Source organism: Sorex araneus, chromosome 3 (assembly GCF_027595985.1).
Source record: "Sorex araneus isolate mSorAra2 chromosome 3, mSorAra2.pri, whole genome shotgun sequence".
Taxonomy (NCBI): Eukaryota; Metazoa; Chordata; class Mammalia; order Eulipotyphla; family Soricidae; genus Sorex; species Sorex araneus.
Genome location: NC_073304.1, coordinates 236,724,338 through 236,746,168, shown reverse-complemented (window position 1 = coordinate 236,746,168; position 21,831 = coordinate 236,724,338). Strand labels below are relative to the sequence as shown.

Here is a 21,831-nt window from a genome sequence, read left to right as displayed (position 1 = left end):
TCCCAACACTCCCCTCCCCCTCGGGGGTGGGGCCCCCGGGTTGCGTCACACCAAGTGAGTCAGCCTCCTTGCTGAGCGGCTGATCTCACCGGGCGCCCAAGTCTGCGCTGAACCTTCCGTGCCAGGGCGCGGCGGGGGGTGGGGAGGCACAGGCGGAACATTCCAGAGGGAGCAGCGCCACCGCGAGGCCGCGCGCGCGGGAGGCGGGCACCGGGAGGGGGCGCTGCGGGCCCACCTGAGCGGCTCCGGGCCCCCCTGCCCCCCCGCGCACACGGAGCCTCTAGGACCCCGCTTCGGGGGCGTAGGCTGACTTTCACCAAGCGGGTGGGACTTTTTTCCTAATTTCCACGGCCGGCCCCACACGTCCTGTGCTGACGACGCAGAGTTAAGCGCTCCCTAGGCGACCCGGGAGCCAATGACAGGCATAGGTGACCCTTGCTCTGCGGGTAAGGTTTCGAGCTCAGGGACCTTAAGACCGACGGCCCCGTGACGTGTGCAAGTGTTTATTCCGGTGCCTCTGGGGACAAGGTGGGGACTGGGGAGGGGCTAAGGGCGCTGGCCAATTAGTTATGCAATTAGTGGACTCCAGCCAACCCTATCGGCTGAGGGACTACAAGTCCCAGAGGGCCCGCACCCTTGGAGCCGGGAGAGGCGGTGGCGGGGGGAGCACTGCCTTCTGGGAGTTGTAGTCCTGAGCTTGTTTGTGACGCAGGCGAAACTAGAGCGCAGGGAAAGAGGAAACGAGCGCTCTGTGACGCTCGCGGTCAGGTGGTTGGACGAGCCTCGGAACGAGAGCTGTGATTGGCTGGCCTCGAGACGACCGACGCCGCGGGGGGCGGGCCGAGGCGGCGCGCAGGCGCACTGCGGCGCGAGTCTCGGGACCCCGCTCCGAGACTATGGCGCTCAACAAGAACCACTCGGAGGGCGGCGGAGTGATCGTCAACAACACCGAGAGGTGAAGCCCGCTGCGAGGGGCGCGGGGCTTCGTCGGGGGGCGGGAGCGGGCGGGGGGCGCCGGGGGGCGGGGCGGGGCGGGGGCGGGTCGCGGGGGAGGGGCTGATTTCCGCTCGTTGGGGGCGTTTGGGGGCGGGGGGCGTCCGGGCGGGGATCTGGTCGCGTCTGGGCCCTCCCCAGAGTCGCTTCCTTTAAGGGACGTGGGCGCCGCGGGCGGGGCGGGGTGGGGGGGGAGGTTAAGTTACTCCCGGGACCTGCGCCGCTTCAGGTTACGGGGAGGGAAACTGAGGCCGGGAGCGTTCAGGGGCGGGCCCGGGACGACAGCGCCGGGGAGGGCGTTCGCCGGGGACCAGGCCGCGGCGGGCTCGTCCCCGGCACCCCCAGATGGTCCCCGGGGCCCCGCCGGGTGTCGGCCAAACTAAAGAGCGGCACGAATAAGTCAAGTCGCTGGACCGGGTGCCGGGTGTCGCCTGTGCCCCCATCGCCCCGTGCAGCCCCCGCCCCCGCACTCTCCTCCAGCCCCGGGCTCCCCTTGGGAGCACCCCTTGGGAGCACCCCTTGGGGCCCGGACCCCGCGGCGGGGCGGCCAGGCCAGCGTCGCGCCCCGCTCCCCCTCCAGCAGCTGCTCGGCGCTGACAGTGGACAGTGACAGGGTCCCAACGGACTGGGCTGCTTGCTCCTTCCTGTCGGGCGCAGGCCCCCTTAACCTCTGTTCTTTCCCCTCTGACCCCAGCTCTGCCGCTTACTCCTCCCCACCAGGGACTTCTGACCTTTGGAAAGTGGAAGAAGTCTCGTGGAACCGTGGGACCTGAGACCTTGTTACCTTTACTTTTTTGCTGTTTTTGTTTGGGGGCTGTGCTCGGGCCTGACTCCTGGCCGTGTGCCCAGGGGTCACTCCTGGTTATGCTCGGGACTTCCCGTGTGCCAGGTACAGGCCAGGGCCAGCCGTGTGCAAGGCAGCCACCCTACCTGCTGTACTATCTCTCCGACCCCATCATTAAAAGTTTTTTTTTTCTGGTTTGTTTAGGGCCTTACCTGGCAGGGCTCTGGGGCAGCTCCTGGCACGGGAGAGCTCAGCGGTCACTCCTGGTGGTGTTCAGGGAATTTTTTTTTTTGGGGGTCACACCCAGCGATGCACAGGGGTTACTCCTGGCTCTGCACTCAGGAATTACCCCTGGCGGTGCTCAGGGGACCATATAGGATGCTGGGATTAGAACTCGGGTCTGCCTCGTGCAAGGCAAACGCCCCACCCGCTGTGCTATCGATCCAGCCCCTGTTCAGGGAATTTTTGAGGAACTCCAGATTAAATTCATCCCGAACAAGAACATTAACCCCTGTTACCCTCTCCCTGGGCCTTTTTCAGTCATTTTCTTTTTTGTAGGGGTCACACCCAGCAGTGCCTGGGCGGGAACTTGGGGTCACATCCACACAAGGCGCGCACTATCTCCGAGGCCGCCCCTGTGCCCCTGTTATCTTTCCCTTGGGGAAACGTCACAGTCTGCTGGCTGATAGCGTGGCAAGGCCGGCCTGGGCACCCTCCTCCCAACCCCCCTTGATGGTAAATGGACACGCTCTCTTGGAATGACTTCTTAACATTCCTCTTTGGAAAACCCTTTCTTTCTCTCCCAGTAAAAATTGTGCAGAAGGGGTGTGCAGAGCCGTGGCACAGCCGGTAGGGCGCTTGCTGTGCATGTGGCTGACCCGGGTTCAGGCTCCAGGATCCCATACGGCTCCCCTGCCAGGAGTGATCCCCGACTGCAGAGCCAGGAGTAAGCCCTGAGCACCCCTAGTGTGGCCCCCAAGGCCCCCAAACAGTTTTTTTTTTTTTTTTCGCTTTTTGGGTCACACTCAGGGGTTACTCCTGGCTGTGCACTCAGGGGGACCATATGGGATGCTGGGAATCGAACCCGGGTCAGCCACGTGCAGGGCAAACGCCCTCCCCGCTGTGCGTCCATTCTGGCCCCCCAAACAAATACTTGTTGGATGGGAGCTATATCCCTCCCGCTGGGCGTTCTCCCTGTGTTGCGGGTTCAGCGCTGTGAAAGAAGCAGTTTTGTTTGAGAAAGCACTTCGGCCTGGCGTCTGCCAAGCACCGGTTTGGAACTTTTAGTTTGGCGGTTTTGGTGGTGGATGGTGCTGGGGATTGAACCCGGGGCCACTGGCATATCACAAACTTTGTGACTGAGTTTTAGGTTTCCTTGTGCCCGAGTGGGAGCGATCGGACGGCGGGCAGGGTGTTTGCCTTGCAGGACGCTGACCCGGGTTCCTTCCCTGGCACCCCCATAGGGTCCCTGAGCCCCCCCCCAGGAGTGAACTCTGAGCACCGAGCCTGAAATAAGCCCTGAGCACTGCCAGCTGAGGTTGAAAAACCCAAATCAAGTTTCCGTGCAGCCTGGCAGCGGCTCGGGCCCTGCGGGTCAGGGGTCGTGCCGCAGGCCCCTGAGGTCTGTCTCTCCGCAGCATCCTCATGACCTACGAGCATGTGGAACTCACGCTCAACGACATGAAGACCGTGCCGGAGGCCTTCAAAGGGACCAAGAAAGGCACCATCTACCTGACCCCCTACCGGGTGAGGCAGGGCCGGAGGGAGGTTTGGGCGCCGCGGAGTCCCGTGGCCTCTGGCCCTTACCGTCCAGCCACACTGTGGAGCTAGGGCTGCCCAGGCGTGTAGCTGGAGGCCCAGGAGAGGGGCGGCCCCCGCACCCCTCTGGAGTGGTCAGTGCTAGCAGGGCGGTCTCGGGGCTGGACGGGAGCCCGGCTTAGCCAGCAGAATCGGATCGGCCTTGCTGCCGGCGGGCCTGGCCTGCTGCGGGCAGGGTCGTCCACGGGCAGCGTGCCACGGCGCTGAGTCCCCTCCTGCGTGCCAGCCACAGACGGGCGCCGTGGGTGCGAGATAGGGTCCTCTCCTGCCCCGCCCTCCAGCCCCCACCCTGCTCCTGCCCGGCTGTCTGCCCTCAGCCCTCCACCCTCCCCACACGCCCCCCCACCTCCGGGCGCCCGCCAGCCCAGGCTAAGCCTTCCGCTTTGTGTTACCCTGGCCCTGGGCCGGGTCTGGCTCCTGCGGGCACTCTGGCTGGAGCTCAGTGTTTGCTCCCGGCAGGCTGGGGGGCCCCGGGGCGCTGGGATCCAAGCCTGCCCTCCCGCATGTGCGGGCTCTTTGGATCTCTCCCTGCCCCAAGGGCTTCTCCTTTTAAAAGTGCTCTTGGCCAGAGTGATACCCGGCAGAGAGGGCGCTTGCCTGGCAGATGCCTGGCCTGGGTCCACTGCCCAGCGTCCTTCTGGCCCCCTGAGACTGCCAGGAGTGGCGCCTGAGTGCAGAGCCGGGAGCAGGGGGGCTGAGCATTGCTGGGAGTGACCCCCACCCCCACACCAAAAAACAAAACAGAAAAAGTGCTCTTTAAGGCTGCACCGGGCTCTGGCTTTGCACGTGACTAAGCCTGGTTCGATTCCCAGTACCCCATATGGATACCAGCAGTGACAGCCAGGAGTAGCCCCCGAGCATCGCCAGGTGTGGCCTCAGAACAATAAAATACAGACTGCCCTCTGCCTTGCCTGCGCCCAGCCCGGCGGTCCCCACCACCTCCTACGGCCCCCCCGGTCCTGCCAGGAATAAGCCCTGAGTAGAAGGGGATGTAGGGGGAAAGGACGGGAGGAAGGGCCACGGCTCGGAAATTTCTCTGGGTTCAGAGCTCTGCTGGGTGCCAGTGCTGGTGCCAGTGCTGGTGCCCGAAAGAGGGGGTGGCAGGGGTGGGGGTGGAATTATGCTCGGCCACCGCCTGCTGTGCTCCTGGCTTCATCCTGGCACCGCCTGGTCCGGGGCCCTGCCGAGGCCACGGCATGCTGCAGTCCTCACGGCCTCAGCAGACAGAGGGGGGAGGGAGTTTGTTGTTCCTGTTTGGGGGCCACACCTGGCGGTGCTCCGGGATTACTCCTGGCGGTGCTTGGGGGGGCCATATGGGGTGCCGGGATCTAACTTGGGGGGCCATATGGGGTGCGGGATGGACCCTGGGCCTGCCGTGTGCAGGGCAAGCATGGTGCCGCTGTACTATTGCTCCAGCACCGGGGGTTTTGAACAAATAAATAGTTTTGGCTTTTGGGGCCACACCTGGCGACACTCTGGGGTTATTCCTTTTTTTTTTTTTTTCTGCTTTTTGGGTCACACCCAGCAATGCACAGGGGTTACTCCTGGCTCTGCACTCAGGAATTACCCCTGGCGGTGCTCAGGGGACCATATGGGATGCTGGGATTCGAACCTGGGTTGGCCGCGTGCAAGGCAAACGCCCTCCCCGCTGTGCTATTGCTCCAGTCCCTCTGGGGTTATTCCTGGCTCTGCACTCAGAAATTATTCCTGGCAGTGCTTGGGGACTATATGGGATGCCGGGGATCGAACCCGGGTCAGCCACGTGCAAGGGAAACGCCCTCCCTGCTGTAGGGAGCGGGTCTTCTCAGTAGTGGGTGTTCCCCTGGGAGGGCCCGCGGCCCCTCACCGCACGCCTGTTTTGTTTTTGTATTTTTCAGTGAAGCAGTCCAGTTATTTTGGTTTTTGTGTTTGGGTTTTGTTTTGGGGCCATAACCAGCAGTGCTCGGGGCTTACTCCTGACTCTGCACTCAGGAATTACCCCTGGCAGTGCTCAGGGGACCATATGGGATGCCAAGGATCGAACCCGGGTCTGGGTCGGCCTCAGCTGCTTGCACGGCAAACGCCCTACCCCTGCCACTATTGCTCCTTTTTAGTGAACAGAATGTCCTTAGCCGAGAGGCGGGAGGAGGGTGTGTGTGTGCGAGAGGGAACACGGGCTTCTCCGGGGGCAGGAAGCAGAGGAGGGTGTTGGAGACGGGCTGGAGAGAGCGGCTGTGCCACTCGCTGTGGTTCTCGGCCGCCCTGACTCCACGTCACCCAGGCCCCTGCGGTGCCGAGGGCCTCCAGCCTCAGGCCCGGTGACCCTCGGGTGACCCTCGGGGGGCCCTGTGTCGTGGGGACCAGAGCGGGGTCTGCCGTTTTCGAGGCCCGGGCCCCTCTCTCGGGCCCTGTTGTCTTTTTTTTTTTTTTTTTTTTTTTTGGTTTTTGGGTCACACCCGGCGATGCACAGGGCTTACTCCTGGCTCTGGACTCAGGAATTACTCCTGGCGGTGCTCAGGGGACCATATGGGATGCTGGGATTAGAACCCAGGTCGGGCCATGTGCAAGGCAAACGCCCGCCCCGCTGTGCTATCGCTCCAGCCCTGGGCCCTGTTGTCTTGTTTGACTTTGACAAGGTGCTTCCCAGAGGCCAGAGATAGTGCAGGGCTAAGGTCCTCGTCCTGCATACAGCTGACCTGGGTTCGAGCCTCCGCCCTGCCAGGGGTGAGCCCTGAGCACAGTCAGTGTGGACCCAGGTGCTGCGGGCCCCTCGGTGACAGCCTGTCCCTGCAGGTCATCTTCCTGTCCAAGGGCAAGGACCCCCTGCAGTCCTTCATGATGCCCTTCTACCTGATGAAGGACTGCGAGATCAAGCAGCCCGTGTTCGGCGCCAACTACATCAAGGGGACAGTGAAGGCCGAAGCCGGAGGTGGGTGACAAGGCCTGGCGCCCCGATCCTCTCCGGACCCTTATCCTGGCCGCGTCCACTTCCTGGCTCTGGATGAGCTTCCGGCACCAGCGCCGAGGAGCCGGGTGGCCGGGGGTGGCCTGTGGGGCCAGCACAGAGCCTGGCGCCTGGCGGGGGCGGTGTGGAGTCCCGGGGACCACCAGCTGCCCCGAGACCCCAGGCCTTTCAGCCCCCCAAGCTCAGCCTGGCCCAGGGTGGCCGTCCAGAGGCTGTGGGGCCTCCCTGGGCATAGGTGAACCCCTGGGCAGTTGCCACCCGCCCCTGCTCCTGGGGGTGGGGGACAGGCGCGTCTCGGGCGGGGGAGGCCGCCCCCCCACCCCCTCCTGTTCCTTGTCTGGTCCTCCCCAGGCGGCTGGGAAGGCGAGGCCACCTACAAGCTGACCTTCACGGCCGGGGGCGCCATCGAGTTCGGCCAGCGGATGCTGCAGGTGGCTTCCCAAGGTACCGTCCTTGCCCAGGGGCTTGGGGGCGCTCAGGCCTCTGCACTCGGGACACTCCTGCCGGGGCTCGGGCCCTGAGCGGGGCCAGCAAGCACCCTGCCCGCCGCCGGACTGACGCTCCGGCCCCGTTTGCTTTCTGATGTCCCGCAAGAGGCAGGGCTGGGCACAGCTTCCACTCCCCCTCCTCCCCACCCCCGGGATGTGTGCCCCAGACCCTCCTCTCGTCCCCCAGTCCCCAGGCTCTGCGCTCACCCTCCCCGCCCCCTCCCTGCGTGTCCCCTTTGCCCTGGTGGTCCTCCCTGGCCCTGTGTCCCCCCCCCTCAGTGGTCCTTCCTGACCCCGTGTGTCCCTCTCCCTGATGGTCCTCCCTGACCCCGTGTGTCCTTCCCCCTGGCAGTCCTCCCTGACCTCGTGTGTCCCTCCCCCTGGCAGTCCTCCCTGACCCCATGTGTCCCTCCCCCTGGTGGTCCTCCCTGACCCCGTGTCTCCCTCCCCCCAGTGGTTCTCCCTGACCCTGTGTTCCCCTCACCTGGTGGTCCTCCCTGACCTGGTGTCCCCCCCAGTGGTCCTCCCTGGCCCCGTGTCCCCCTTCCTGCCCGGGCGGGAGCAGAGCGGGCGGGGGGGGGTGGTCCGCGCACACCCCTGGCGCCACTCACGCCTCTCTCCCGTGTCCTTGTAGCGTCCCGAGGTGAGGTCCCCAATGGAGCGTACGGCTACCCCTACATGCCCAGCGGGGCCTATGTGTTCCCCCCGCCCGTCGCCAATGGAATGTACCCCTACCCTCCGGGCTACCCCTACCAAGCGCCCCCACCTGGTGAGTGCCCCACCCCCGCCCAGGCCCGGGGCGGGTCTCGGAGAGGGGCTGGGGCGCCTCACGCCCGTCTCTCCCGCGAGCAGACTTCTACCCGGGGCCGCCCATGATGGACGGGGCCATGGGCTACGCGCAGCCCCCGCCGCCGCCCTACCCGGGGCCCATGGACCCGCCTCCGGTCAGCGGCCCCAATGCCCCCTCGACGTCCGCAGGTGAGACCCAGGGCCAGCCTCCCCCCAGCCGCACCCCCGGGGACGGTGGCCGGGGGCCCAGCCTGGTGGGGCCAGCCCCGTCCCCCTCGGCCTGCGTCCCGCGTGGGGGTGAGGTGTGACGGGAGGGCGGGGCTGCCTGAGGGGTGGGCAGGGTGGCCGGGAGGGCCCTCGGCGGCCGGCCTGGCCCTGACCGGGCCCGTTTGCTCCGCAGCGGAAGCCAAGGCGGCGGAGGCGGCTGCCAGCGCCTACTACAACCCGGGCAACCCGCACAACGTGTACATGCCCGCGGTGAGGCCCGGGCGGGGGGGGGGGGGGGGGGGGGCGGGGCGGGGCGGGGCGGGGCGGGGTCTCCCGGGGACCTTCCTGCCCTGACCCTGCCTTCCTTCCTTGTGCAGAGCCAGCCGCCCCCGCCCCCCTACTACCCCCCGGAGGACAAGAAGACGCAGTAGAGGCGGCCCGCCCCGTGCTGCCCCCCCTCCCCCGGGCCGGGCGGGAAGACGAGGGGCGCCTCTTGGTCTCCAGTTCTGATGTCCAGATTTGTCAGGACCCCGCCGGGAGGCCAGGGAGGCCCTGAGCGCAGGGCAGCGCCCCCACCTCCCCCGCCTGCTCTCCTGGCGCCCCGAGCCGCGCCCACTCGCCCCCGCGGCTGCGTCTCGTCTCGGGAGGGGTGTCCCGCCTCCCGCCTCGCGCCAGCAGCTTCCACCCACCCAGAGGGACCCTCTGGCCACCTCTGCCGCAGCCCAGCCCCCTGCCCCCTGCTGCTCCCCTGCCTTCCCGGGGCCCCCAGGCCCTGTGGCCACATTCCCTCGCACGGGGGCTGCCGGACCCCCACGCCCCCCGCCCCCAGTGGCCTGCTCCCCGCCTGCCCCCACTCTGCGACCTCCAGGGCTGCTGGGCGGGCCCGGCCCAGCCCCTCCATCGGCCCTTTTCCTTCCCAGACTGGAAGTGCCCGGAGCGCGCGTCCCTCCTGCCGTTCGGGGAGGGGGCGCCCACCCCCTCCAGAGCTGCCCGATCCTCTTGCTCCTGGGCCGGCCGAGGCACGTGGCGATGGTTATGTAAAGAGAAGCCCTATTTATTGACACACAAATCCAATTAATATATTAATGTGAAATAAACCCTGTTTGCACCTTGGTTTGTCCGCTGAGAATGTGACTAGTAAAAACAAGTGACTGTTGTCGTCTGGCTCCTGCGTGACCAGGGCGTGTGGGGGGGGAGACTGGCCCGAGCCCGAGGCCTGACCGAGTGGGGGACGGGTGACCAGTGCCCGGGTCCTTGTCCATCCGTGCTGGCCGCTCTGGGAAGAGCATTAGCCCGGGGCCAGGGCCTGCGGCCATGGGCAGGGGTAGGGGTGACGGAAGCTGAGCTGGGTTCCCTCAGCCCCGTCCTGCCCATCCCCAGGAGGCCGGTGGCGGCTTCCCAGGCTGCTGCTTCCTCCTGGGGCCCCGCCCGGCGTGCTGGCTTGGGTAACCCCCCACAAGGGCATTTGGAAGCTCCTTGCTGGCCCTCCTGCGGGCTAAGAGGCCCCAGGGCTGTCCAGTCACCTGGGTGGAATGTCCCCAGGGGTGGGGCAGGCCGGGTGGAGCCGGCTGAGCAGGTCCAGCATTTGAGCAGGCTTGGTGACACCTCAAATGTATCAAACGTGTCCCTGGGGAGAAGCCTCCCTGGAGCCCTCCCTGGAGCCCCCCTGGAGCCCCCCTGTGCCACACTCATCTTTCCCCCAGGCTGCGCGCCTGGGCCCAGGTGTCCCTCGCCCACCCCCAGGGGCCGCGGGCACGGCACCTGGAAGGGGGTCTGGGGGCCTGGCACCCGCCCGCCCTGCTGGGCATCTCCGGGCCCTCCCTGGGCCGGGCCAGGAGGGAGGGGCTCGCCCGCCCCCGCCCACTGGGCCCACCTACCTCTGCCTCCGGCCCAGACAGCGCCCACGGGAGCCGCGGGCACGACGGCGCTGGGGAAGACACAGCCACCACCCCGTGATGAAACCCTGACGGCCGCACCGCCGCCTGCCCCCTCCCCCCTCCCCACCCCCGGGCGCGGGGCAGCTGCCCTGGCGCTTTGCATAACCCGGTGGTGGCGACACTGTGCAGCGCCTGCCTGCGGGCAGCGGTGGGCACAGCCCGGCCATGGCGGCCCCCCTCGGGCCCCGGCAGCAGCGGCGCCCGCCCCTCTTGCGCCAGGCCATCAAGATAAGGCGCCGCCGAGCCCGGGACCTGCAGGAGCCCCTGCCCCAGAGCGTCCCCGAGGTAGGCCAGGGCTGGGTGGGGTCCTGCGGTCTGGGTGTGCCCGAGTCACCTCTCTGCCAGGGCGTGGGCCTCCCCGGCCTGTCTCGGAGTTCCTCCTGCCGGGGGACAGCGCCCATCCCTGAGGCGCGGCTCCCCGGGGCCAACAGGCCGCCCCCGGCCCCTCAGGCGCCCCTCGTCTGCCGCCGGGCCTCACTTCCGCTGCCGGTGCACGCGGGGCGCTGATAAGCGGGGTGCTTCCTCCGGGGACGGAAGGAGGTGGGGACCGCGGGGCCAGCTCCTGCTGCAGATGGACCCCAGCTCCAGCCCACCAGGGGGCAGGCGGGGGGCCCCGGAACAGGTGGGGGCGGAGGCGGGTGCAGCCCCCGTGGGTGTGGGCGCCCACGCCAGCCCTGGACACACTGTTCTTCCTTCCCCAGACCCAGCCGCCAGCCCCCCACCTCTCCGCGGAAGAGGTAGGAACCGGGGGCCGGGGGAGGGGGCGTCCGGGGTGCGGGAGGCCCTGGCAGCTCTTAGACACCCGCTGGGCCTCTGGCCGGGCTGGTGGTGGCGGCCGTGGATGGGGTCGGTGCCCCCCTGTGGGTGCCCGTGGGTGCTGGGTGGCCGGGGGAGGGGCACGGGACCCCTGACGCTGCTGTGTCTCAGCGGGACGTGCTCTACGAGGAGGCCGTGTACAGCGTGCTCCACCGCCTGGGCCAGCCCGAGCCCCAGCACGTCTCCCAGGCCGCCCAGCTGCTGGACTACCTGCAGGAGGTGAGGCCACCTGGCCCCCAGCCACAGCCTGGGCTCAGCCGCCGCCGCACCCCCACGGGGGCCAGACTCAGCCCCTCAGCCCCACCCCCCTGCAGCCTGCACTCAGGCCCCCGCGTCCAGCGGGCTCCAAACCGCCTCCTCCCCCCAGGCCTTCCAGCTGAAGCCCGAGGAGCACCAGCAGAAGCTGCGGGCGGTGCAGGAGCTGGAGGCAAGGCAGCACGGGTTGGGGGGCGGAGGGTCCCGACCCCCCTCCAGCCGACCCCTGCCCTCAACCTCCCTCCGGTCCCTGCAGAAGCCGATCTTCTGCCTGAAAGCCACGGTGAAGCAGGCCAAGGGCATCTTGGGCAAGGATGTGAGCGGTGAGCCCGCTGGCCTGTCCGGGGGAGGGGGGAGGGGGGCGGGCAGGGGTCTCTCCCGGGGAGCCAGCCCACACCCTGCTGCCTCGGCCCCCAGGCTTCAGCGACCCCTACTGCCTGCTGGGCATCGAGCAGGGGCTGGGCACGCCGGGGGGCAGCCCGGGCACGCGACGCCGGCAGAAGGCCGTGGTCCGACACACGATCCCGGAGGAGCAGACGCACCGCACCCAGGTCATCAGCCAGACGCTCAACCCCGTGTGGGAGGAGACCTTCATCCTGTAGGTGCCGCGCCCACCCCGGGGACCCCGGCCCGTAGTGCCCACGCCCACCCCAGGGACCCCGGCCCGTAGGCGCCCACAGGCCCACCCTGGGGGGTTGCTGGACTCAGGCCAGGGACTTGTGCCAGGAGAAGTCTGGGTGGGGGACAGGACCAGAGCAGAGACCGAAGTCACCCTGTGCTACCCGGCGGGGCCTTGGGCACCTCTGGACTGGCCTGGGGGTGAAGCCTGTCCCTGCGGGCAGGGGGGTGGCGGGGAGGCAGCTCAAAGGGCTGAACTCGATGCATCTCCAGCACCACATGGTCCCCAAGCACCCCTGGGAGCAACCCCAACACCGTGCCGAAGCTTCCCCGAGCACTGTGCGGCACCACAAAGGACAAAAAGTGAAGGGAGGCAGGGGCTGGAGCGAGAGCACAGCGGGGAGGGCGTTTGCCTTGCATGCAGCCGACCCGGGTTCGATTCCCAGCATCCCTATGGTCCCCTGAGCACCACCAGGGGTGATTCCTGAGTGCAGAGCCGGGAGTGACCCCTGTGCATCGCCGGGTGTGACCCAAAAAGCAAAAAAAACGTGAACGGAGGGTGGGGTGGGAGGGCGGGGGCGCGATGTGATAGCACAGTGGGCAGGGCCCTTAGCTTGCACGGGGCTGAGCCGTTTGATCCCTGGCACCCCGTAGGGTCCCCTGAGCGTGCCAGGAGTGACCCCTGAGCTCAGTCGGGAATAAGTCCTGAGAATGCTGGGTGTGCACCCCCCAATAAAAGGCGGGTGGAGGATGTTGGGGGGCTGATAGCAGTAGCTTGGGGTGCAGGACCTTCAGCTCTCCTTAACCCGGGTAGTTTGGGTTGGGGGGCAAGGGTGACCTTGGGCTCTACTCTCTGTTCCCTCTAGGGAGTTTGAGGACTTAAACACCTCAAGTTTCCACCTGGACATGTGGTGAGGGGCGTGCGCTGCCCTGGGCGCGGGGAACGGGGTGCCTTCTCCCAAGGGGTCACGGGCTCCGGGACACTCCCCCTGTGCCCCAGGGACCTGGACACAGTGGAGTCGGTCAGACAGAAGCTGGGCGAGCTGACAGACCTGCACGGGCTGCGCAGGTGAGCCCCTCGGGCGGGGAGGAGGGGCGCCCAGGTGGGGTGTACCCCGCTGGGCAAGGGTCTTGCGGGAGCAGGTTGGGACCATACCTGGGAACCCTGGCTCTGTGCTCAGGCGCGCCCCCTGGTGGCGCTCAGGGACTCTGCAGCGCTGGGGTTTCCCGGCAAGTGCCTCCCGCCCCGCCTTGCTGCCTCCCCCCACTCCCCACTGTAGGATGTTTAAGGAGGCCCGGAAGGACAGAGGCCAGGATGACTTCCTGGGGAACCTGGTCGTCAGGCTGCAGGTGAGTACAGGACAAGGCCGCGTGGGAGGGTGAGGGCGGCAGGGAGGGAAGGGAGTGGGGCTGCGGCCAGCAGGACCTGGGCCCGGCCGCGCCCGGGTGCTCACAGCCGACCACCCTCTGCCTGCGGCCCCCGCCAGGACCTGCACTGCCGGGAGGACCAGTGGTACCCCCTGGAGCCGCGCACGGAGACTTACCCAGACCGCGGCCGGTGCCACCTCCAGTTCCAGCTCATTCACAAGCGGGTGCGTCCGCGGGCTTCACCCAGTCCAGCTGGGGTGGACCCGAGGGGCTGCCATGGGCATGGGGGCCCCCACTCACCCCAGCTGGCCCCCCGCAGAGAGCCACTGTGGCCAGCCGGTCCCAGCCCAGCTACAAGGTCCACCTCCGCCTGCTGCAGCAGCTCGTGTCCCACGAGGGCATGCAGCACCAGGTAGGTCCCCCACCGGGCCGGGCGGGGCCGCACTGGGGGCCAGCGCCTCACCCCTCCCCCCCCTCAGGCCGGCAGTTCCTCCTGGGATGGGTCACTGAGCGCCGAGGCCACCACCATCCTGCACCTGCACGCCACCCAGAAGGATCTGTCTGACTTCCACCAGTCCATGGCGTGAGTGGACACCACAGTGCTCCAAGTCTGTCCTGGGCTCTGTGCTCCAGGGCCGCTCCTGGCAGTGCCCGGGGGACCACAGCCTGGGGTCTGCCTTGCGCAAGGCAAGTGACTCACCTCTGTGCTGTCTCCACCCCCAGAGTTCTTTTGGGTTGAGACTGTTTCAAATTTTGCTTTGTGGGACCAGAGCAATAGTACAGCGGGGAGGGCGTTTGCCCCGCACGCGGCCAATCCCGGTTCGATCCCCAGCATCCCATATGGTCCCCCCATGGAGCACCGCCAGGAATAATTCCTGAGTGCAGAGACAGGAGTAACCCCTGAGCATCACTGGGTGTGACCCAAAAAGCCAAAAAAAAAAAAATTTCACTTTGTTTTGTTTGGAGGGTGTCAGATGCTCTGGGCTGTCCCAGTGACCCCTGGTGGCCATAGGGGACTGTATGTGGTGTTGGGACTTGCACCCGGTCAACCACATGCCCTGTACTATCTCTCTAGACTTCAAGAAATTCTGAGGGACCGAGAGATGGCAAGTGCACAAGGAGCTTGCCTTGTGCACAGCTGACCTAGGTCCAGTCCCCGGCTCCGCATGTGGTCGCCTGAGCCCTGCCAGGTGTGACCCCTGAGCACTGCTGGATGTAGCCCCAGACACCAACAAAAAACCAAAAAATCCTGAATATTCTTTTTTTTTTTTTTTTTTGCTTTTTGGGTCACACCTGGCGATGCACAGGGGTTACTCCTGGCTCTGCACTCAGGAATTACTCCTGGCGGTGCTCGGGGGACCATATGGGATGCTGGGATTCGAACCCGGGTCGGCTGCGTGCAAGGCAAACGCCCTACCTGCTATGCTATCGCTCCAGCCCCAAATCCTGAATATTCTTTATAATTTGGCCCAGCTGAAAATTGAACCTGGCACCTCATCCAGGTGAAGCTTGTGTTCTGCCACAGGGCGACATCCCAGTCTAAATTTTGTCCGTGGATTTTTGGGCCATACCTGGCCACGCTGGAAAGGCTGCCAGGATATTTTAATCACAAATACCCTAATGTTTAGGGTTTGGGTTCATTTAGTTATTCATTTATTTGGGTCACACCCAGCAATGCCCAAGGATCACTCCTGGCTCTGCACTTAGAGATTGCTCCTGGTGGTGCTCAGGGGACCCTATGGGATGCTGGGGATCGAACCTGGGCTGACCGCGTGCCAGGCAAGCGCCCTACCTGCTGCGTTTCCTCTTGGCCCATTTTTGATTTTGGGTCACACCCAGCAGTGCTCAAGGCTTTCTCCTGACTCTGAGCTCAGGGATGCGCCTTCCTGCCAGTGCTCGGGAGACCAACCTTGGAGCTGAGGGTCAAACTGGGGTGGGCCACATGCAAGACAGGTATCTCGACCGCTCTGCCCTCCCTCTGGCCCCTAGTTTACGGGGTGAGCTTGGGATGTGAGTCGGCGGCAGGGAGCAGCGCTCACTCTGGTCCAGGCCGGTGACCCAGGGCTGATCGCGGGTTCTGCACGCGGGACCCTGGGCACTGCCAGGAGGAGCGCCAAGCTATGAGCGGGGAAGAGCCCCCAAGCACCGAGAGGTGTGGCCCAAAGGCCTTCAGCCGCTGGATTTCCCCCGTCTGGGCACAGCAGGCAGGTGGGGCTGAGGGCTTCCTGTCCGCCGCAGGCAGTGGCTGGCCTACAGCCGGCTCTACCAGAGCATGGAGTTCCCCAGCAGCTGCCTCCTGCTGCCCATCACCAGCATGGAGTACCAGTGGATCCAGGGCCGGCTCCAGGCCGAGCAGGTGGGCGTGGCGCGGTGGGCGGGGCCGTGGGCGGGGCGTCCCGCGCCCTCCCGGATGCCCGGCTCACGGCCCCTCTGGCCGCAGCTGGAGGAGCTGACCACGTCCTTCAGCTCGCTGCTGGCCTACGGCCTCTCCCTCATCCGGAGGTTCCGGGCCGTCTTCCCGCTGTCCGTCTCGGACTCCCCGGCGCGGCTGCAGTCGCTGCTCAGGTCAGGGGCGCCCCTGGCCCGCCCCCGGTGGGGGGGCTCTCCGGGATGGGAAGCCGGGACCCGCAGGGGATCGGGGTGCGGCTGTCTCCACAGGGTGCTGGTGCAGATGTGCAAGATGAAGGCCTTTGGAGAGCTGTGCCCCGACAGTGCCCCCCTGCCCCACCTGGTCACCGAGGCCCTGCGGGTACCGTGCCCCCTGGGGCGCTCCGGGGAGGGGGCGTGCCCGGCTCCGCCCTGCCCCGCTCACTCGCTCTTTGACCGCAGACTGGCACCATCGAATGGTTCCACCTGAAGCAGGAGCAGCACCAGCCTATGGTGCAGGTGAGGGGCCAGGGGGGTCTCGGGGTGCGGGGGGGGGTGGCGCGCGTGCCTGGCGGCTCTGCTCAGTCCACTCTGTCCCCACCAGGGCATGCTGGAGGAGGGCAAGGCTTTGCTGGGCCTGGTGCAGGACATCACGGGGGACCTGCACCAGTGCCAGCGCACGTGGGACAAGATCTTCCACAAGTGAGTGGGGGCCAGAGGCGGGGGCTGGGAGTGGACCCTGGGGAGTGGGGTGCCTGGGGTCACACCTGGCCGCCTTTCCCCCAGCGTCCTCAAGATCGACCTCTTCTCCACCGCCTTCCTGGAGCTGCAGTGGCTGGTGAGTCTCCGGGCCGTGCGCCCCCGGTCAGGTGCACCCCCCACCCCCTGCCAATGGGACTTCGCTCTGCAGGTGGCCAAGCGGGTACAGGAATACATGGAGGAGGTGGGCAGCCCCGTGTCCCCGGAGATGGGCGAGAGTCTCTTCCAGCTCTACGTCAGCCTCAAAGAGCTCTGCCAGCTGGGCCCAGCGCCCTCAGAGAGGTGGGCAGAGAGAGCCGGCCTCGCCCGCGATGGTGGCCCAGAGGGGAGGAGGAGGGGCGGCCTGGCTGAGCTCCGTCCTCCGCAGGGAAGGAGTCCTGGACCTGGACGGCTTCCATCGCTGGTTCCAGCCGGCCATCCCCTCCTGGTTGCAGAAGACCTACAGCGTGGCCCTGGCCCGCGTGCAGCGCGCGGTGCAGATGGACCAGGTTGAGCAGGACAGCGCGGGGCGGGGCCTCGGTGTATGGGTGGGGCCTTTGGTGTGGGCGGGGCCTGGGTATATGGGCGGGGTCTTTGGTGTGGGCGGGGCCTTTGGTGGGTGGGGTCTAGGGCGTGTGGGCGGGGCCTCAGCTCAGGACGAGGACTCCAGTGGACCTGGTGACCTGGCTGAAAGGTGGCCTTGAGGCCAGTTTTATGTGGAACGTGGCCTGACAGCTTTGGGGTGCGCTGTCTGAGGGGAGCCTGGCTGGCTCCGCCGTGGCCCCCTCTCCTGGCTCCGGACCCTCCTTTTAGTGGGAGCAGCTCCGAGTGCTCATGGGGGCCCCACCAGCTCTGAGCCTTCTTCCTGTGCCTCTCCTGCTCCCTAGCTGGTGCCCCTGGGCGAACTGACCAAGCACAGCACCTCGGCGGTGGACCTGTCCATCTGCTTTACCCAGATCAGCCAGACCGCCCAGCAGCTGGACTGGCCCGACCCGGAGGTGGCCTTCATGATCACTGTCAAGTTTGTGGAGGTGCCATCTCCTCCCACCCCACCCCTACTTCCCCCCTACTCATGCAGCAGCCCCGCAGAGGCCTCCTGACCCCGCTCGCTCCCCTCTGCACATGCCCTGCTCTGCCTCCCCACCCGCCCCCGGCACTGAGTGCCCCGTAACCCCATGCCACTGCAGGACACGTGCCGGCTGGCCCTGGTGTACTGCAGCCTGATAAAGGCCCGGGCCCGGGAGCTCTCCGCAGGCCAGAAGGACCAGGGCCAGGCGGCTGACATGGTGAGCGGGAGCTGGGGGCCAGGCGGGGCCTGCGCGGTGGGCTTCTGCCCCAGAAGCCCTGAGTCCTGGCCCCGTGCCGCCCCCAGCTGTGCGTGGTGGTGAACGACATGGAGCAGCTGCGGCTGGTCATCGGCAAGCTGCCCGCCCAGCTGGCCTGGGAGGCCCTGGAGCGGCGGGTGGGGGCGGTGCTGGAGCAGGGCCAGCTGCAGAACACGCTGCACGCGCAGCTGCAGGGTGCGCTGGCTGGGCTCAACCACGAGATCCGCACCGGCGTCCGGACCCTGGCCGAGCAGGTACCCGAGGCCCCCGCCCCCCGCCCCCCGCCGCTCGGCCCCCTCCCTGTGAGCTGGACCCCAGGCAGCCCCGGGCCCGCTCTCCCTCTCTCTCTCCCTGCAGCTGGAGGCGGGCATCGCCCAGCACATCCAGAAACTGGTGGGCGCCGGCGCGTCGGTCCTGCCCGATGATGTGAGTGGGACCCCCTTCCCGCTCTGGGGGGCTGAGACTGCCACGGAGGGTCTGTCAGCAGGGGTGGCTGGTCTCAGCACTGTGCGGCCACTTAGGGACAGAGTTGCCAGCTGCCCCCAGCCAGCTGCTGTCCGTGCCGCACCGGGCCGTGCGGGCGTCCTCTCGTGCCTGTGATTGTTTGCAGCCAGGCCCTTCATTCATTCGTCTGCTTCTTAGTAAGCGCGAGGACCCGGGTCTCCGCCACCGTCGGCGAGCGCGGAGGAGCCGAGTGTGTGCTGGGCTTCTCACCGCACACAGGGGACCCCTGCCAGGGGACCCCCAGGCCCGTGTCCTGGCTATGGACCAGGCTGACCACGGGAGGCAGCTGGAGGATGAGGGGGCGGGGGACAGCCAGGGCAAAGGCTGCAGGGTGAGAGAGACCAGGGTGTGTGACCGGGGCAGACAAGCTGTGGTTCTGTCACGTCGACCCAGACCCCCGCCCCACAGATCAGGGGACAGTGTGGGGTGCAGCCTCCTGAGCTGGTCACCCCCGCCCCCCGCCCGCCACCCCGCAGGCCATCCTGCCCCTCATGAAGTTCCTGGAGCTGAAGCTGTGCTACATGAACACCAACTTGGTGCAGGAGAATTTCAGCAGGTGTGTCCTGCGCCCCCGCGCCCCGCAGCCCTTCTCAGCACGGCCCCGCCTGCGCAGTCCGACTCCCCCCACTCCCGTGCCGGAGGGACCAGGCCGCCCTGCTCCTTCCTGCTGCCCCCCCCCCCCCCGTCGGCGTCTGAGAATGGGGCGTGGCCCCTGGGGCAGGAGGGCGAGAGGCCAAGGATGGGGCTGCACCCCTCGAGGGGGCCTGTGTGGAGTCATTGTGGGAGAGCCCTCCTTAGTTTAATGGGGGTGTTTTGGTTTGCTTTGGCTTTTTGGGTCACACCCGGCGATGCTCAGGGCTTCCTCCTGGCTCTGCACTCAGGAATCACCCCTGGCGGTGCTCAGGGGACCCTATGGGGTGTCGGGGATGGACCCTGGGCCAGCTGCGTGCCAGGCAAACGCCCTCCCCGCTGTCTGATTGAGTTGGGTTCCCCCCGCCCCGCCCTGGCCCTGGTCCTCGTGACGTGTGGGGGTGTGACAGGACAGGGCTGGGGCACCCGCCCCCCCCAGGCCTCCTGTTGCTCGAGTGTCCTGTCCTGTGCCCGGCAGCCTCCTGACCCTGCTCTGGACGCACACACTCTCCGTGCTGGTGGAGGCGGCCGCCTCCCAGCGCAGCTGCCCCCTGGCCTCGGGCAGGCTGAAGCTGGCGCTGCAGGTACTGGCGGTGGAGGGGACAGCGAGGACGGGGCAGGGGGGTCCAGTGTGCGGGGACTCACCTTTGACACCTCGTCCCCAGAGCCTGGAGGCCTGCTTCTACGCGGAGGGCTGCGGCCTGCCGCCGGAGGCCCTGCACACGGACACCTTCGAGGTAGGGCCGCTCCGTGACTGTGGCCGGATCCGCACCAGGAGTGTGGGTCCCTTTAAGGAACATCGGTCGGGGCCGGGGCCATAGGACAGTGGGGAGGGCGCTCGTGTCCCTGAACCCACCAGGAGGGATTCATGAGTAAACCTTGAAACCACTGCGTCTGTCTCCCCAAACAAATGCAAAAGCAAAACAACAGAAGCAGTGGCTGGGGCTGGGCAGAGGACAGCAGGGAAGGCGCTGAGTGACCCCAGGGCACCGCTGGGGGTGGCTCCCCACTGAAGAACACGGGTGGGGGCACCAGGGAGGTGACTCAAAGGGCTGGTCTGCACTCGAGAGCCCAGGTTTGATTCCTGGCACCACCTGGTCCCTACGGCACTGCCCAGGAGCGACCCCCGAGCACTGGGCTGGCCACTGGGGGCTGAGCCGGGCGCTGCTCCCTGCAGGCTCTGCAGAGGGACCTGGAGCTGCAGGCGGCCTCCAGCCGGGAGCTCATCCGCAAGTACTACTGCAGCCGCATCCAGCAGCAGGTGGGCTCGCCTGGCCGCTGCCCCCGCCCCTGCCCCCTGCACGCCCCCAGGGCGGCCCTGCTCATGCTGCCCCCGCCCCACAGGCCGAGACCACCTCGGAGGAGCTGGGGGCGGTCACCCTCAAGGCCTCGTACCGGGCGTCGGAGCAGAAGCTGCGGGTGGAGCTGCTCAGTGCCTCCAGCCTGCGGCCCCTGGACAGCAACGGTGAGTGCCTGGGGCCCCGCTGCAATTCCTCGGGGTGCCCAGGCGGGGGCAGTGCTGCCCCAGCGGGACCGCGGCCAGGCCCGGTGGCAGAGCCGCGACTAAGGCCCCCCCTCTCCTGGACGCGTGCCAGGCTCCAGCGACCCCTTTGTTCAGCTGACCTTGGAGCCCCGGCACGAATTCCCCGAGCTGGCCCCGCGGGAGACGCAGAAGCATAAGAAGGAACTTCACCCACTGTTTGACGAGACCTTCGAGTTGTGAGTGGGTTTGCACGGCGCGGGCCTCCCACAGGGCCCCCGACCTGTCCCCGGAGCTGGGTGGCTTCTGGGGACCAGACACGTTCCCGAGGGCCCGGTCCCCCAGCTGGGGTGCAGGGAGCCGGGACTCGGCCTTGGGCACAGGCAGCCTTGCGTGGACGTCATCCCCCTAGTCCAGCTGGACGGCAGGAATCAGGGCGCCCCGTCTGATGAGTCGGGCTGACCGCCTGCCGCCCCCGCAGCCTGGTGCCCGCCGAGCCGTGTCGGACGGCCGGAGCCTGCCTGCTGCTCACGGTCCTGGACCACGACACTCTGGGCGCGGACGACCTGGAGGGGGAAGCCTTCCTGCCGCTGGGCTCCGTGCCGGGGCTGGCCGGGCCAGACGAGCCTGGCGAGGTGCCGCAGACCCGCCTGCCCCTCACCTATCCAGCCCCCAACGGTAGGTCCCACTCCAGGGGGCAACCGTGTCCCCCTGGCCACACCGCGCGCGGCCCTTCCTCCACCGTTAGCCCTTTCTCCACCCGCAGGGGACCCCGTCCTGCAGCTCCTGGAAAGCCGGAAGGGTGACCGCGAGGCCCAGGTGTTCGTGAGGCTGCGGCGCCAGCGGGCCAAGCAGGCCTCCCAGCACACACTGCGGCCGGGGCCGTAGCAGAGGGGGGACGCAGGGCTGGGCAGCCCAGTAGGTGGAGGCCTGAGATGAGCGCCTCCGAGGCCCCAGCCCCCCTCCCCTCTGTGGGACAAGCAGTGGCCCCGCCTACCCCGCCCCCACTGGGGCCCTCCCCCCCCCCAAGAGGGTGTTTAGCTGCCCCCGGGTGGTCAGGGATGGAGAGGTCAGGGGTCAGGGCCGGAGGGGAGCTGCACGGACAGATGGAAGAGAAGGGATGGTGGGGCTGGACAGCACCTGCCACCTGGACACTCCTCACAAAATAAAAACGGAGGCCACCAACCTGCTGTCCTCATAGCACGTCACTGTAGCCTACCTGGGGGGGGGGGAAACTGAGGCAGAAGCAGCGACACAGCAAGGGGTCAAGGGCTCTGGATGCACCTGCCTGCACCCTGCCCCCCTGCCCCAGAGGCTGTGGCCTAGCAAGGGCCTGTAGGAGTGTGCAGGGGACAAGCAGCTTCTCACTGGAGTGCCAGGCTGAGAGGCCTGCCTGGAGGAGGTGGCCTGCGTGGGAGCGGGAGCTCAGAACCCTCTCACGGTGAGGGAGGTCTTGGCCGTCATGTCCCCTCTGTGCCTGTGTGGGCCAGCAAGGGCCGGCCAGAGCCTGTGCTAAGGCTCCCGTGCCCCGCCTGGCAGAGGGGACCCTGAGCTGCCTGGCTCAGTGGGTGGGGTGGGGCAGGGCAGGCCGAGCTGCTGCCCCGGGGCCACCCACAGCCACAGCAGTCACAGGGCTGTGGGAATCGAGGTGGGGGACACCAGAGGGGCCACAGCTGGGTACAGCGAGGTGTCAGTCAGGCCAGCACGGGGGTCCGAGCTGGCATGGGAGCAGGCAGGCCCTCTGGGCCCCAGCAGCTGTTCCCTCGGCTG

The 21,831-nt window shown here is 67.3% G+C and overlaps 2 protein-coding genes across 3 annotated transcripts; both read left to right on the top strand.

The window, feature by feature from the left end:
* The first annotated feature begins 805 nt into the window (after positions 1-805).
* WBP2 (WW domain binding protein 2) lies at positions 806-9,136 on the top strand. Of its 2 annotated transcripts, XM_012934318.2 has the most exons (8): positions 806-955; positions 3,415-3,523; positions 6,368-6,503; positions 6,891-6,983; positions 7,662-7,796; positions 7,880-8,005; positions 8,217-8,293; positions 8,401-9,136. In XM_012934318.2, the coding sequence occupies exons 1-8, from the start codon at positions 897-899 to the stop codon at positions 8,452-8,454; spliced, it is 789 nt and encodes a 262-aa protein (XP_012789772.2). In that variant the 5' UTR covers positions 806-896; the 3' UTR covers positions 8,455-9,136. The 2 variants fall into 2 exon arrangements, with proteins under 2 accessions (XP_012789772.2, XP_054989507.1); XM_055133532.1 differs by lacking the exon at positions 7,662-7,796.
* Positions 9,137-10,125: 989 nt separating this feature from the next.
* On the top strand, positions 10,126-21,819 carry UNC13D (unc-13 homolog D). Its single transcript, XM_055132292.1, has 32 exons — positions 10,126-10,245; positions 10,605-10,697; positions 10,888-10,995; positions 11,144-11,203; positions 11,288-11,354; positions 11,449-11,629; positions 12,516-12,560; positions 12,650-12,718; positions 12,930-12,999; positions 13,137-13,241; positions 13,337-13,429; positions 13,497-13,600; positions 15,256-15,373; positions 15,458-15,582; positions 15,676-15,766; positions 15,847-15,903; positions 15,989-16,086; positions 16,171-16,222; positions 16,295-16,425; positions 16,511-16,631; positions 17,010-17,153; positions 17,310-17,408; positions 17,495-17,701; positions 17,805-17,873; positions 18,428-18,507; positions 19,060-19,165; positions 19,247-19,318; positions 19,759-19,842; positions 19,926-20,046; positions 20,177-20,300; positions 20,543-20,739; positions 20,828-21,819. The coding sequence occupies exons 1-32, from the start codon at positions 10,126-10,128 to the stop codon at positions 20,947-20,949; spliced, it is 3,333 nt and encodes a 1,110-aa protein (XP_054988267.1). The 3' UTR covers positions 20,950-21,819.
* The last annotated feature ends 12 nt before the right edge of the window (positions 21,820-21,831 follow it).